The sequence below is a fragment of the Macrotis lagotis genome, chromosome 5 (assembly GCF_037893015.1).
Source record: "Macrotis lagotis isolate mMagLag1 chromosome 5, bilby.v1.9.chrom.fasta, whole genome shotgun sequence".
NCBI classification, from domain to species: Eukaryota; Metazoa; Chordata; class Mammalia; order Peramelemorphia; family Peramelidae; genus Macrotis; species Macrotis lagotis.
Window position 1 is genome coordinate 56,294,962 of NC_133662.1, and position 16,866 is coordinate 56,311,827.

General features: G+C 33.6%; 1 protein-coding gene across 3 annotated transcripts in view; it reads right to left on the reverse strand.

The window, feature by feature from the left end:
- Nucleotides 1-16,866, reverse strand: part of COL9A1 (collagen type IX alpha 1 chain) — a 122,121-nt gene that overhangs the window by 44,815 nt on the left and 60,440 nt on the right. For all 3 annotated transcript variants that reach the window (XM_074190189.1, XM_074190190.1, XM_074190191.1), the window contains 9 exons: nt 14,839-14,892; nt 10,259-10,312; nt 8,705-8,758; nt 8,514-8,567; nt 8,257-8,310; nt 7,560-7,613; nt 4,419-4,463; nt 926-979; nt 770-823 (listed from right to left, as the gene is read on the reverse strand). In XM_074190189.1, coding sequence (XP_074046290.1) covers nt 770-823; nt 926-979; nt 4,419-4,463; nt 7,560-7,613; nt 8,257-8,310; nt 8,514-8,567; nt 8,705-8,758; nt 10,259-10,312; nt 14,839-14,892 — 477 coding nt within the window. The remainder of the gene's footprint in view (nt 1-769; nt 824-925; nt 980-4,418; nt 4,464-7,559; nt 7,614-8,256; nt 8,311-8,513; nt 8,568-8,704; nt 8,759-10,258; nt 10,313-14,838; nt 14,893-16,866) is intronic.

Genomic DNA, 16,866 nt, shown 5'->3' on the forward strand with positions numbered 1-16,866 from the left:
CAGAGGTAGAGATTCCATTCTCCTGCCATAGGAGGTTTGACATATGGCTGTTCTAATGAAGCATATGAATCATCACTCAATTAATTCAAGGAATGAGTAATAGAAATATCAGGTCTGAAGGGTTCCTATAATCTCCCCTCCAAATGTGGTGTTAATCACAATGCAAGAATTTGAAATCTTATGTTTAAAGTGAAGTTGTGAAGTCCCTACTCTGCCATTTATTAGACTTGCCCAGTTCATCAAAAAGTTTTGTGATATGCCCAGTGTCTGCCTCTACTTATGGATGTTTTAATTTTTGCAAAAAGAATTGAACTTTTTGAAAATGAATTGAATTATATGAAAGAAAAGATTCATATTATTGGTCTCATAAAATGAGTAATTCTAAAGAGTAATTGTAAATAGCTAAGGATTAATTTAAATTCTATAATATGTATTCATAATAACATCTTTGTGAATGAAGCATGGAAACTGACAGGATCTCTCATTTAGATGAAGAAACTGAGGGTCAGACAACTTTTAAGTAATTTACGAGTAGTTTTATATAAACATATATAGCTATATATGTTATATCTCCCAGGTCTTCTGTGTTACACTATTCCATGTTACCTATAAAAATCATTCTTTCTATAATCAAAGGAACTTTACACATTCTTCTAAGAACTTATTTCATTTCTCGAAAAAAAAATCTATTTCTCATTTCATCTGCTTGCATAATCAGGCAAACTCTGGGTGGAATAAGTCTATAGGTACAGAAAAAACAAGTTCTTACTGGTAGCCCCCGGGGTCCTCTTGGTCCAACTTCCCCTTGAGGTCCCTGTTGACCCTGTTTTCAAGATGATGGGTAAATAACAAGTTAGGAATAAATGATCTTTTGCCTCCTGGTGATAGAATTAATGAATTATGAAAAAGAGAAACAATATCTTACCGGTTTTCCTGAATTTCCCATAACACCGGGTACCCCAGGAGCACCTGTATTTCCCTATGAGTTAAAGATATACAAAATTCAATCAGAACTAATTATCCACTCAATAAATTCATTAACAAAACAAGAATGGAAGGAAAGCTTATATTTACTAGAATTAAATGGCATTAATTTGTTGATTAGTTCTCCAAAAATTAGGAAGTTTGCAGAGAACTATGGGATGCCACTGTTCTGCCCTTAGACATCCTAAGAATTCTGTAGCTAAACCCTGAGAATGATATTCTGCTTGCTAGATGCATTTAAAACATTAAAAAATGAAGGTTATAAACTAGACAGGAAATTTCATGGAATCTCCTTTTACAATGTCTTCCCACATTAGCCTTTTCTTTCATATTCTCCTCTACCACTGTTCTAGATAATGCACTTGTTTCCTAAAATCTATAATGCTACAACAGCCTTTTAAAGGTATCCCTTGCTCATAGTCTTTCCCCACTCAAGTCCAGCCTGCACACCTCTATAAGATTAATTTTCTTAATGTGATACTGTACTCTCTTTATTCCCCTACTGCAAAATCTTAATGGCTCTTCATTGCCAAGAGGATAAAGCAAAAATTCTTTAGCCTATGGCCCTTCAGTCTGCCTCAGCTTAATAATAATGATAATGGCTAATGTTTATATAATCCTTCAAGTTTTGAAAAGTACTTTCCATATTTATTATCTCATTTGATCCTCCTAATTCTATAATAACTGATTTTATATAGAATGGAATAAGTATAATGTCACATGTCATATGTTTTCTACTTATATATGTAAACATATACGACTATATATAGAGAGATAGAAGATCTTCATAACAACCTTGAAAGGCCTTTTTATTATTATTATTATTATTATTATTATTATTATTATTACTCCCATTTTACAGATAAAGAAACTGAAACTCAATGAGTTAAGTCAACAAGAATTTAATAATGTCATTTATTTATCAATATTAAGGTTGTGGCATTCCTATGGGTGCACAGCTAATAAGTATCTGAGGCACATTCAAATCTAGGTCTTTTTGGTACCAACTTCAATACTTTGTTCACTGTGCTGCATAGCTACCTCAGGCCTACCTTATCTCTGACCACACAAACCAAATTCCAATTATTACTAATAAGTATTATAATAACTCACATAGATAGAACTTTCATGACTATTTAAGAGTTGTCCCCAAGGGGCAGCTAGGTGGCACAGTGGATAGAGCATTGGCCCTGAAGTCAAGAGAACCTGAATTCAAATCTAGCCTCAGACACTTGATACTTATTAGCTGTGTGACCCTGGGCATGTCACTTAGCTCCACTGTCTTGCAAAAAACTAAAACCAAAAAAAGTTGCCCTCCCCTAACAACAAATCTATTGTGTATATCTAGAGTGTATAGATTTTATCCATTTTTCAGGGGAGGGAAACCAAGAAAGATAGAATGACTTGCCACCAAGCTAATAAATGGTAAAGCTGAGATTTGAATTTGTTTCCCAACAATAAATAGTCTAGGCTCTTTGCAATATGAAAGCTTTTATTTACAGCTTCCAAGTGCAGCTTGTGCCTTTTGGCTTTGCTTTTTCCCCTCACTCTCTAGGCCCATTCTACTCCCTCTGCCAAGTCAAACCATACCCAGACTTCAAGACACAGCTCAAGTCTCCTTCCTCTATATCCAGTTTCTTGCAACCCACTATGATCTTTCTCTCCACTTAATTATTACATAGAATTTGTCACCTAAATATTAAATCAAAAATTAAATTAATCAATGCTGTTTTGTAGTTTTTTAACTTGTATTTTAACTTATTATGTAGTTATTTAACTTTTAATATGATTATTTTATTTTTTGCTGTCTCCCCATCATAGATCTAGAGCTGGAAGATCTTAAAGATCATTTAGTCCAACTCCCTCATTTTCTTGATGTAGAAACTGAGGTTCAGTTAAGGGGTTAAGAACTTGCTCAAAGTCACCCAGGTAGAAAGTGGAAAAGCTAGGATTTGAACCAGTTTCAATGACTGAGTTCAATATTGCAAGTCCAGTGTTCTTTCCATTGTATCACATTGTCTTCCACCAGCTAGGAAGTTCTTAAAGACAGACCATGATATGATTCTTTTTATCTCCTTTAGCTCCCAGACTATTAATGGATTGTACTTGGTTATTGATAAGTAGTAAATACTTGGTTATGATGTTTCTTAAAGGAGTTAAGAGTTTGTACATATGAGGTTGTCTATATTGAATGAGTCCAGAGTCAATGTCCTAACTAGTGCTGACAGTAAAAAACAAGCATTATAATGTGTCTCTCAAGGACTTTAAAGGTCTGAGAGAAAGAATATATGCTTTCTATTCAAAAAGCTTTATGAAAATAAATAAATAAATGAAAGTTTAAAAAAAGCTTTATGAATATCTAGTGGGAGATTAGGGATAGTTGCACATGAGATTCTTACTTTCTCCAACCCTTGCCCTTTGTAAAACCTTAAAAAAAACTGAGGCATTCTATCTGTAACCCCCCAAAGACTAGAAACTTACCAATCATCATATGAAAATTTATAGCTAGCAATCTTTGGCTATTTAGGATACAAAATCACATTCTCCAGGAGAAAGGACCTGACATTTTTTATAATAAGGACTCATTCCATACCTCCCTTGAAGGCTTCTGATGAACCAGGGTAGTAGGTGGAAAACTGGCATGTCAACGCATCCAGGGCTTAGTGATAGATATAAATCATTGATTGGGAAGATCTACCACTAAATCCCAAGGAGAAGAGTGTAGACTCTGAGTCTGCAATCAACTAGTTAGGGGGTATGGAATGCAGTCACTGACTATTACAACCATTTGGTCCATGATATCTATAGAATTGAGCTTAATTGAACTCAAGAAAGGCTTTTCTGAACCTCTATATTAATTTCATTTATTCTAAATCTAATTCCAATAAATTTCTATATTGTACCATATTAATTATTCTGATACTTTTTTATTAATTCTTTTAAAATAGTTTTGAATGATACCTTATCAGTGTTTGGTAAAGCAGATAAGCATAAAATCTTCTATCCCTATAAATAGCTATTAGCCATTTTAATGATGTTCATTAGTACATAGTACTATAACTTAACAATTCTTTTCTTTTGATTGGAAATTGTACTGAACAATCTATTTCTCTCCTTTCACGATGTAAAAGGATGACATTTTCATTAGATGAGTACAAAAGTCAAAGGCAGCAAGCTTCTCTTCAAAATGTTTCTGTTCACACATCTGAGAAAGAGATTTCATTATCTTCTTCATTCCTTTAGCACTGTCTCTTATTTCTCCTCAATGTCAAATGCATTCAAGAAAGAGCTTTTACATTTTGCTAAGATACCTAACACTTTTGCTGTCTTTTTTTCTTTCAAATGTCTAATGTATCATAAAAGTCAGATTTTAGAATCTAAGTAGAAGAGAAAATATCTTTTCAATAAATAAAGAAATATTCAAGTATCTATACCTTTTCACCAGCAACACCTTTTGCACCAGGAGTTCCAGGCAAACCCTAAAAGAATGTACACAAAAAGTGATCAAATTATTGTCTGAAAAGGAATAAAAAACAATTCACACTTTTGAATATTTAACTATGTGATCCAATTTGTGCTACTTATTACAGCACTGCACAGGATGGCTATGGATGGCTATTCAAATTTCAAAGTGAATTCCTAAAGGTCTTCCAATAACACCTTATTATATTAGCTTTAGTCCTCCCTAATTGAAATATGGACTTGCTGCTATATTGAAGCAACCAGAAGTAGAGTGATTTCTATGATTTCAATATTTTATCTTTTCCCAGTTACATATAAAAACAATTTTTAACCTTCATTTTTTACAATTTTGAGTATCAAATTCTTTTCCACCTTTCATCCTCTCCTCCCTCATTGAGAAGACAACTTGATAAAGATTATACACACACAGTCATGCAAAACATTTCCATATTAGCCATATTGTGAAAGAAAACATAGATCAGAAAAAAACTAAGAAAAAAATAAAGATACAGGGGCAGCTAGGTGGCGCAGTGGATAGAGCACCGGCCCTGGAGTCAGGAGTACCTGAGTTCCAATCCAGTCTTAGACACTTAATAATTACCCAGCTGTGTGGCCTTGGGCAAGCCACTTAACCCCATTGCCTAGCAAAAACCTAAAAAAAAAAAAACATAATAATGATAACCTAGAAAAATGCCAGATTTGGAGAATCTAACTGTGGCACTGCCCTAACCTGATCCCCTTCTCCTGCCTGATATCTTTTCCTTTCTTTTCTGTCTCTTCTCTGGAATCTCTCTTATGTAGACCCTTCTGTTCTTAGAACCTTTCAATCTAGAAGTATTCACTTGGGTTTTTTTCTGATTAGTATCTCCCCACCAGTGACTTCAAAAGTGGGAAGTCAACTAGATTCATCTGGGCAGAACCCCTCCCTTCCCTGGAGACCCTGATCTCCAAGTTATTCTGAAGCAGAGAGTAAAGTTGACACCAAAATTTCTCTTCCAAGACCATTATGGATTTTTTTCCTACCATTATCTAATGACCACCATGCATAGAGCTCCTTGACAACATTCCTGTTTGCAATCCTTCTATGCCCTTCTCTATACTACTTTGAAGGTATCAGTACTGGCTTCACTGTGTGAGCTCAGCAGATTATGCTGGTTTTGAGACATCAGTCAAAGTGGACTTCTAGTATCCTTTGTTCCTTCCCTTGCCTCCCTGTCCTTATACCTTGATCCAAGGTTTCCAATGAAAACACATGTTGAAATCCCTTAAATGCACCATATAAAAGAGCTTATTGCTTTCAACATTGTTTGACCCATATAATTCTACCACGAATACCTTTTAGCTACAACAACCTAGACAATATTCCAAATAAGATATGATCCAAAACTCATTATTCTCACATTGCTTTTGCTTTCCACTCCCACCTTACAATCAAGAGCAACAGAATCTAACCAGAGGATGAGAGAAGGAAATAATCTTAATAATCGTAATAATCCCAGCATCAAGGTCAATGGAAGGAAAATATAGTGAGTTGATGAAAAATAAACATTTTATTTTTTTTAGATTTTGCAAGGCAATGGGGTTAAGTGGCTTGCCCAAGGCCACACGACTAGGTAATTATTAAGTGTCTGAGGCCAGATTTGAACTCAGGTACTCCTGACTCCAAGGCCAGTGCTCTATCCACTGCGCCACCTAGCCACCCCCTAAAAATAAACATTTTAAAGTAGAAATTTAAACATTAAAATATCCTAAAGAAACTACTCAAAATTTACAAAATGACATATTTTCTTTTTTTTTAGGTTGTTTTTTTTTTTTTTGCAAGGCAATGGGGTTAAGTGGCTTGCCCAAGGCCACACAGCTGGGTAATTATTAAGTGTCTGAGGCCGGATTTGAACCCAGGTACTCCTGACTCCAAGGCCAGTGCTTTATCCACTGCGCCACCTAACCGCCCAAAATGACATATTTTCAAAAAAAGGTTAATTCATGATTTTATCAGAAATTTGAGAATTAAACTTTTTTTTTGCTTATTAATGCATTTAGTTTAAAACATTTGATACCTACTATATGCAATGCTCTTGCCATATTGGAAACAAATACTTTAAAGGTTTTTCTCCAAAATATTGTTTTCTTTATACATGTTAAGGTCATGGATTGTTCCATTTTTTGTTCTTTTTGTTTTGTATTTTTACTGATATTTTATTTTTCCAAATACATGTTATGGAATTTTTTCTACATCCAACCATATGCCTGTGCATATTTTTAAGTTACAAAATTTCCTTCCACCCCCCTCCCCTCAGCAGCAGTCAGGTTAATATTGTACATAAACATTTGTGTTAAAAATGTTTAAAGAGTAGTCATTTTCGATATGAGGAATTAGGATTAAGGGAAAGAAATACATAAGAAATTTTTTTTTAGGTTTTTGCAAGGCAAATGGGGTTAAGTGGCTTGCCCAAGGCCACACAGCTAGGTAATTATTAAGTGTCTGAGACCAGATTTGAACCCAGTTACTCCTGACTCCAAGGCTGTTGCTTTATCCACTATGCCACCTAGCCACACCCAGAAATTTTTTTTTAAAAAAGTGAATGTAGTGTTCATCATATTCTGAAGAATTTTGCTTTGTTTTTATTTCTCTGTATGGGGATGGCATTGCCTATAGCTGGTCTAATAGGGTTGTCCTAGCTCTCTGAACTACTGGGAGTAGGGGAATTAAAAAATTATTTCTAAAGTTAATTGACAGAGAAATAAGCATTTTTGTTTTTATGGTTAACTTTTGATTTCATATAACCTTCATTCCCTAGTATGACTCTTCAACCTAAAAGACAGCCATTTTTTCTAACAAGGAATCCAAAATCAAGAGATAAAATACAAGTCTGATATTGTCACCCCCTAGCCAGTTCTTTAATTCTGTAAAGAAATCAAGGAGGCATATTCTCGTATTTCTCCCTTTCTAGTCAAGGTTGGTCATTTCAACTTCATAGCATTCAATTTTCTGTCTTTTTACTGTGTCCTTTTCATTTATACTATTGTAAGCATCATGCATATTGATCATTTTTATTCAAATTTTCCATATTTAATAATTTATTTAACTAGAATTTTAAAAAATAGATACTTACAGGAAGTCCCTGCCTTCCTATATCACCAGGAGGACCAGGTTTCCCAGGTTCACCCTAAAAAATAATTTTATATTATTGGATAAAATGTTACTTAAGTTATAATTTTATTATTTGGAAGATAATAAGAGCATATATATACATATATATATATATATATATACACATATATATATATTCTATGTATAAGAGACAGTGTTGCAAAGTGGGTAGGGAGTTGACTTAAGAGTCAGGTAGATTTAAGTCCAGTCTCTCTCTCTGGCACTCATTAGATGTATGACTTTGTGCACGTTTCAACCTCTCAGTGTTATAAATAACTATCTCAGTGACTAAAAGTTCTATAGAAGACATGAACCAGCAATGAAGGAGTTCATTAGAATATCGGGATTTCAGAAATCTCAGGTCCAATCCTCCCACTTGTCCTTATATCTCTATCATGTGTATGAGAGGAAACAAACATATTGTAAATTCATAGATTAGATATATAAAATAACACAGTGTGGTAAAATATCATATGACTCAAAATATTCTGTAGCCAGTTTTATCCCCCACTCTGTCTACTGTTAGTTATACATCATTTTTCAGTGTTATTGAAACCAAGCAAGCTTGCTACAATGACCAACGTTGTGGCTCTCCCACCATGGTTCGACTTTTTAAAAACAGTCACCTATATTGCCAATTGATTCAATCGGGCATCTACCTTTGATCCAGGCATTCCAGGAATTCCATCTCGACCATCTACCCCTGGCAAGCCCTGAAGACATAAAAATTATATATAGGAATTAGGAAAACAGGCTCTTTCTTTCTTTAACTATTTGCTAAATTCCAAAAACAATTTAGCGATTATTTTAAAAGAAATGAGCTTTCAAATAATGATAAAAATAGAATTATCATTGTTATAGCTAACAAGGCTATAACACCTTACAAGTATGGAAAGTGCCTCATATGAGTACATACATTCTCTCCTTTGGGACCTGGGAGGCCATTTATTCCTCTAGGACCCTGAATGCCCTGCAAAGGGAAAAAGAGAAAGAGGAAAAAAGTATTATACACAAGTAAGATACATATCTTATTATATTGTCAAAATATTATAGTTTTGTAGAAATAAAGGTTTTTTTGGTAAGTAGATGAGGGTATTTAGAACTTACTCTGTCGCCCTTGGGACCTGTTTCTCCAAGTGGTCCTCTTTGCCCTTGATCACCCTGAAAGAAATTCATTTCTTATTAATAATGCAAAGATTGTAGTCCTTTAAAAATAATATATCAGTATGCATATTGCATAATGTAGTTGTAATTTTGTCCCCATTGTTTTTCACATTGCCCTGGAATGAATCAATATTTTTAAAAAAATATTGATGGAAAATGAAATTGACTTGGCTATTAATGCTTCCTCACTGACTAAACTGAAAGATCACAACTTTGGTAGATTCTTTCTACATTTTCAAATATGTTCTTATGCATATCAAAACTTCAGATGACCTTAAAATAGGTCACTAAATGTGTGTACTATCAATATTTCTTGAGTAAAGTCAACTAAATATTTGGAAATTCAATCTTTTATGGAAAAAAGCATCTGGTTCAGGAAAAGATCTTTCATCCATATCACTTCAAGTGCTTTGGTTACATTTGTTGTGAACTAACATTGATATTGGGCTCTTGGACTATTAGTCATAACATGTACATGGTAATAACAATGTTTTAATAAAGATATGAAAATAATTCTTGTCAACTATTCTCAGTTTTTATACATAGTTTGGCATGGTGAAGAGACAGACATAATGAAGATCTAGGTTCAAGTATATAAACTTTGTGTGGCCCCCAGCAACTCATTTAAGCTCTCAGTTTACTAGATACCTCTCATAGACTAAACTGCAGAGAAGGTGTTGACCTGAATAGGTGGAGGAAATTCCCCCCCCCAGAATTCCCAAATACCAGTAGAATTACAGGCTCACTCTGTATCTCTGTATTTATCCTATATTTACTTTGAAGTATGTATAAATACAGTATATATATAACAACATAATAGATTTCTATTGATTCACCCACACTCTTTTGCCTAATCTTCCTTATGACCAATAGCTTGGTCTCTGCATTAAGGTAGAGAAATCACCAGTATACACAGAGCATGACAATCCTATGGTAATAATAATTATAATAACAAAATGATAGGAACACAGGCTCTTTGGCTATTTGGGAATTGAGTAATTATTTAAAAAGAGATAGACTTGTAAATAATAAAAATAAAATTATTATTATTTATTATTATAGCTAAGATGGCAATAATATTTTAAGATATGCAAAGTACTGCTTAATACTATCTCAATCAACTTGCCTTATGTTTCCTCACATAAGACCCTCATCTCCCACTCTACACCTTGGCTATTTCTTATGTCTGGAATGTTTTCCCTCCTCATCTCTCTTAGAACCCTTCCTTTCCTTCCATGCTCTGTTCCAAACCCAATGATGACCTTATATTCTATTTTAATATGCTTATATATGAACCTGCTATCTCCCCTTGCTAGACTGTTAGCCCTTTAACAGATTTTGTTTTACTTAGTAAAATTGCCTAGTATATCATGGACACTTAATAGATGCATGTTGGATGAAACGTAGAAAAATAATTGCAATATCTATCATTTCATCTCCTACTCTAATGAATAAAACAACAACACATTCCCCAAATTTGAAGAGTTAGCAACTTACAGGTGCACCAGGAAGACCCTGAGGCCCAGGCTCACCATCAAGGCCACGAGCTCCCTATAAAATAGAAAACAAGTGATAATAAGGTTCTTACATAAATAAAGCCAGACATTGCAATGAAAGATCAGTTATAATATATGATATGTTGTAAGAAAAAGACGAAAGGAATCATTTCAGAGAAACCTATATGAACTGATGCAGAGTAAATTGTGTAAAACCAGGAAAATGATTTATAGTATGCTATAAATACAAATGTCTTTGAAAGACTTAGAAACTCCACTCCATCCAATGACCAGCTACAGTTTCAGAAGTCTCATGATGAAATAAATATGTTATCTACCCTCAGACAGAGAGATGATGGACTCAAGTGCAGTTTGAAGCATGTTATTTTTGGGAGGGAGTTGGAACACAGCTAACATAAACAGTTGTTTTGCTTAACCATACATATTTATAATGGATTTTGCATTTCTTGCTTTCTCAATGTGAAGGAGGAGAAGGTAGGAGAGAATTAAGAACTTAAAAAAATAAAATAAAATTGGAAAAAATATTAAAGAAATTAAAAACATGTTTAAAAAGCAATGAAATGTCATTTTAACTTTCCCCAAAAATACATTTTTAAGGCTGACTTACCAACTTGGAAAATCAGGAAGTCCTTAGGCTAAGAGGTGCCTCTTATTGTATCTTTCCCCTAACATGAAGGTCCTTAAGTTTTTTTGTTCTTTTGTTTTTTAATGTAAGGGACTCTTGCAGTGTTGTGATATTCATATATCCCTTCTCATTTTTTAAATAGATAAGATAAAATGCATTGGATTACAAAGGAAATCAATTATATCAAAATACAGTTATCAAAGTAATGACTTTTTAATAGACTTCAGGTGAAGAACATCTTCCTAACAGTATTCACTAAGGAATATTCAGTTAAGCAGTTAGCACATTTATAATCAGTCCAAATTTATAGCTCCACCATGAAAAGCACTTTGAATGATAATACTGCTTTGCTCTGACATATCTATACAACTTTTAAGAATTTTTTTGTAAGTTAGTATTGCTATCCAGTCAAGGCTTTAATAATAATTATTATTATGATTATAACTATATACTAGATACTGTACTAAACTCTTTCTAATTATTATTTCAACTGACCTTCATAACAACCCTATGAGGTGGGTGAAACTACTATGCCCATTTTACAGAAGAGGAAACTGAGGCAAACATATGCTTAGGGTCACCTAGCTGAGTCTGAGACTGTATTTGAATTTATGTCTAATTCCAGACCCAGTGCTCTATTCACTATGCCTAGAAGATATATAATTAAATGAATTTTTTAGTATTTTGAGATTTAAATAACAACTGCTCTGAAGTCACATTCCCAGAGCATCTGGGCAAATCTGACAAGTGAGTCAAGCTCTGATAGGCATCGTAATAGCAGCTGCTTTGACTTCTGTTGCTACAGTTGCTTGCAGGCATTTCTGAGACTCCAAAATCTCTAATTACACCAGAAGTCAGAATCTGAGGCATGTGGCCTATTTTAGGCATGCCCTCAAAAATCCTTTCATTTGACTTTTCTGCTGCTCCCATTTTTAAATTTTAGCTCTTGCCAAAGGGAGCAGCATCCTTATTCATATTATTTTTTACATTGGATCCCCACCAAGAGATGGCAGTTAGATGGTATAGTGGAATGAAATGCTGGGCTTTAAGTCAGGAAGACCTAGCTTTCACTCCTGCCTCAGATACTAACTGCCTTGGATAAATTAACCCTTTCAACTTCAGTTTCTTTATCTGTAAAATGAAGATAATAATAGCACCTCCCAGACAGGTTGTAGTAAAAATCAAATGGGATCATGAATATAAAACACTGTCTGACCTGAAAGTATTATATAAAGCCAGATATTACTATTATTATAAAATTTATCTATATCTGTAAAACTAATAATCAGATCCCTCCTAACACAGGTTTATAATAGTTTATTTCAATTACTCCTTTAAAAGATAATTTCTGTCTTTTATTATCATTATCAGGGTGAAAATAATACTCTAAGGATAAATAATGCAATCTATTATTAAATATAAAAATATTAATTGATGTAATATGTATAAATATTTGTGAATATATTATATGTACATCACAAAATTCTTTGTATATTACTTGAAGAGATGTGGCATAGTACTTAGAAAGCATTGTGTCTGTAGTCAGAAGGCCTGCTTTTACCTCCTGCTTCAGAAACTTACACTAGCTGTGAGTTCTTTCACAAGTCAACTAAACTCTCAACAATCTCCTCCTTTGTAAAACAAAAGGGTTGGCCTGGATGATCTCTAACAGCCTACCCTATATAGAACAATGACTCTGTGATTCCCAAACATTATAATGCAGGGACTTCAAAATAAAAATAAAAAGGGAATTATGATTACCTTAGGAGCTTAAGGCAGGAGAGACAGCATAAGGATCAATATTGTTTATACAAAGCCTTAAAGTCAGCAAAGTGGAGCAGTGGATAGAGTATATCCCTTGAGTCAGGAGGAGCTAAGTTCAAAACCAGTCTCAGATAATCCAACCAATCACTTAAACCAGTTTGCCTCAATTTCCTCATTCATATTATGAGTTGTAGAAACAATAAATCTAAATGGGGTCATCAAAAGTCACACAACTGACTAAATAACAAGGTTCTATAAAGTACTGTATATACATTATTTCCTATTCTATTCTACCTGCTAGTAAGAGAAAACTAAAATTTGAATCACAAAAATAAGTGATTTGATGTTGAACTAAAAAGATGGCTTATCAGTTCTCACTACAAGGTTGAGGTTATTATTACCATTTTACAGATGGGGAAACTGAGGCAGGGACAAACCAAGTGACTTGCCTATGATATACAACTAGTGATTGAGACCTTCATGACTCCAAATCTAACAATGGAGCTACTAGACTACCTAGATTTACACATTTATGTAATACAAATAAAGAAAAAACTAATCTAATGCTGATAACTATCAAATTGATGAGAAACCTAGAAAGAGACAAAAGAGCAGTATGGAAGAGGCAATGGTAAGCATTTAGAAGTCACAATACCTTTACTATCACTCAAAACTAGTTTCAGGCCAATTGAATCTGAGGGAATCATTAAATTTACTGATCCTTAAGAATTAGGGAAGAATTAAATATTACTCTGTATTCCCTTACTCTGAAGAATTACCTGGGAATAATGAAATAGCCATTGTAATTCATCATACATTTTATATGATTATTATAGAATGTAAACATCTCAATGGCATCTCAATACATAGCACAGTATCTGGTGCATAGTAGCTGTTTAATAAATGCTTGGTGAGTTCAGTTGAATTGAATATCACAGAAAAGCAACACTGACCATAGTAAGGTAATTCTTGCATCAGAATTCATGACAGAAGGGTGGCTAGGTGGTGCAGTGGATAGAGCACTGGCCCTGAAGTCAGGAGTACCTGAGTTCAAAATCCCACCTCAGACACTTCATAATTAACTATCTGTGTGGCTTTGGGCAAGCCACTTAGCCCCATTTCCTTGCAAAAAAAAAAAAAAAAAGAATGCATGACAGAGACATTTCTATTGATAAAGACTAAAGTAAAGGACTTTTTTTTTTGTTCAAAAAGTACCAAGTGGAAGAAATTCTCAAATTAAAAAAACAATGCTTTGCTACTAACTAGCTTTGAGATTTGAGGCAAGTTAATCTGGCCTTCAATCTTTCCTCATTAATAAAATGAAGGGGTTGGATTTAATGACTTCAAGGTCTCTTACATCTCTGAGAGCCTATATTACCAATACTAATTAATTTTCTCTGTGAAGGATCATTTGTTTTAAGAGATGATTAGGATCCAAAAAAAGGGAAACCTCTGTATCAGCAATTTAAAAGTTCAAATAGGATTAGGAAACAATAATGGAAGGACACATGAGAAAATGATGATTTAAGGGCTCCTAAATTCACATCCTCTACAAAAGGATAAAACAATGTATTTTCAAAGGTAGAATTGTACAGTGGAAGACAAGGAGGAAGAGAAGGCAATCATTTCATTATTAAAATCAGTAACTGGAGTTAAAAGATTCAGTCTTCTTAAATTTTCTAGCATAAAAACAAAATGGTGGAGATAGCTTATTGAGGACTCATAACTTGAGAACAATGAACATGATTGATTATACGGTGACCAGAAAACATAAGAAAGTGTTTTGAATGATTTTATCAGTAGCAATGATCTTAAGCAAATGATGAACCTAATAATAGGGAAATAGTTGAATAAATCATGGTACATCCAAGCAATAAATTGTCATAATGAACAATAACATGAAATAAAGTTACACAAAAAGAGTATAAAGAGAATATCAGCATACATGCTAAATATGAGGTACAATGAATATGAATAGAAAATCCTGAAAGAAGTCCTAAAGTTATCTAAGTTATCTAGACTAAAAGTTATCATGATATTTTATACATTTAAATTAGCTAATACAAATGTATATATTTACTCGAGAAAAGATAATTTAGTTGTATGGTTATCAATATTAAGTTTATAATATACTATTAAAATTTTGAAAAATAAAATAATTTTGATCTTACTTTGTCTCCTTTGGCCCCAACTATACCGGTGATTCCTCTCAAGCCTTGAGGACCCTAGAAATTTTTTAAAAAGAAAGAAGAAATTTTTTAATGAAATGCATTTTCTTAAATTTTTTTATTTCCTCATGTTTCCTCTGGATTAGACTTTTGTGCTGATAAGTGACTTAAAGACTATATCCCACCATAAGAGAACAGATAAATTTGGATAACAAAATTGAATGGTTTGAAGATAAACAAGAAGATAAATTGTTCACTGACCTAGACTGAAACATTAGAAAATCAGATTATATTTATACCCAAAATGCACATTTATTAATGATTATATCCCTAGTTATAAGTTATTCAAAAATCACAAAGGCTTTCCTTACCTTGAAATTGTGCAAATATTCATGGCAAAACTAGAACTGACATAATACTAATAACCAGAGCTGTAACTAACTTTTTGTTCACAGATATACTAAAACTTTCATGCTCAAGCCCAACAAAAGGTTTGTCTTCTAAGGTAAATTTCTAAGACTTCTAAGAGTTCTTTAACATGTAAGTTGTTGGGGTGGCTAGGTGGCGCAGTGGATAGAGCACCAGCCCTGGAGTCAGGAGGACCTGAGTTCAAATCCAGACTCAGACACTTAATAATTACCCAGCTGTGTGGCCCTGGGCAAGCCACTTAGCTCCATTGCCTTGCAAAAAAAAAAAAAAAAAAAAAAAAACTAAAAAAAATGTAAGTTGTTTATACAGTGAATGGATTTTTCCACAGGGGGAAAAAAATTCTACACTTGATGACTGAGTAATAAATCAATGCATTTGGCTTCAATGAACCACATTGTCCTTAAAGTCCGGTATTCAAAGTTCTATAATAGAAATATACTATCTATAAAAGAAAAAGTTTCTCTGGCAAAAAAAATGGATTTCAAATTCCAATTCAGGATGCCAAAGACAAATATTTCATGGCTCCTTTACTCATACAATGGTTTGTAGGTGTGTTTATGTGTGTGTTATAGGATAAATGCAAGAAAATAGGGAAGAATTCAGTTGTTCCTAATGAATTCGCAGGGGTTACAGTAGGGAATGGATTATATGCCCCTCCCCCCAAGCACCTAACTTGTCAAATGTTTACATTTCCATAGAAGAAAGTAATTATCTGATTCAGTTAATTATAAAGTATTCTAAATTAGGGGAAAAAAAGGTAGCCATGATGTGGAACTTAGAGGCCATTCCCAAGTCAGATATTTGTAATTAGAGGAAGCTGGGATGGTAAAAAAAAAAGGGTGCTAGATTTTGTGCCATTGAACCTGGGTTTGAATCCTGGGTCTCATGCTTATTACCTAAAAACTCTGAGTAAGTCATTTAATTTTTCTGAGTCTCATTTTTCTCAACTGTGTAATTTTTAACAGATGTTCCAGCAACATCTGTGATCCTTGTTTCATTAAATCACCCCATTTTATCTCAGGTCTCTGTAGTCACTCCCTAAGATTAGATGTTGCAGAGTACACAATTGAATCATGGAATGAAGAAATTTGCTCAGCAGGAGTTTCCTATCCTGATAAAAATGGTTGATTCAATTTAAAATCATCATTATAGTTAAGGCAACACATTTCCTTTAACAAATATATTCTATTAAACACCCCAATCTACAGGGTACTTCAGGAGTCTTTGGACATTTTTAAGCTTTAATAGCTTTTAATAAACCTTAACAGGTTAATATTTCATTAAACTTTGGTATATCCTTTATCTAAAAGAGAAGCAGAGTCAAAACAACTTCTTACCCTTTCATTTACCATTTAATTTCCTCTTGCATGATTTCTATCCTGTTCCTAGGCAGATCCCAATCAACAGAGCAGCCTGAATTAGGGCATGTGAGTGAGATGAAGAAGTAGAGCAAGTGACCCAACTTCTTCCAACTTCAAATGTTTAGGTTCCTGACATTTTTAGATATTTTTCTCCACGAGAGCAAGAACAATATTTGTTTCCTATGTCTCTCTTATAATCATGAGCACACTGCCACATTCAATGAATGTTTGGAAATTATGG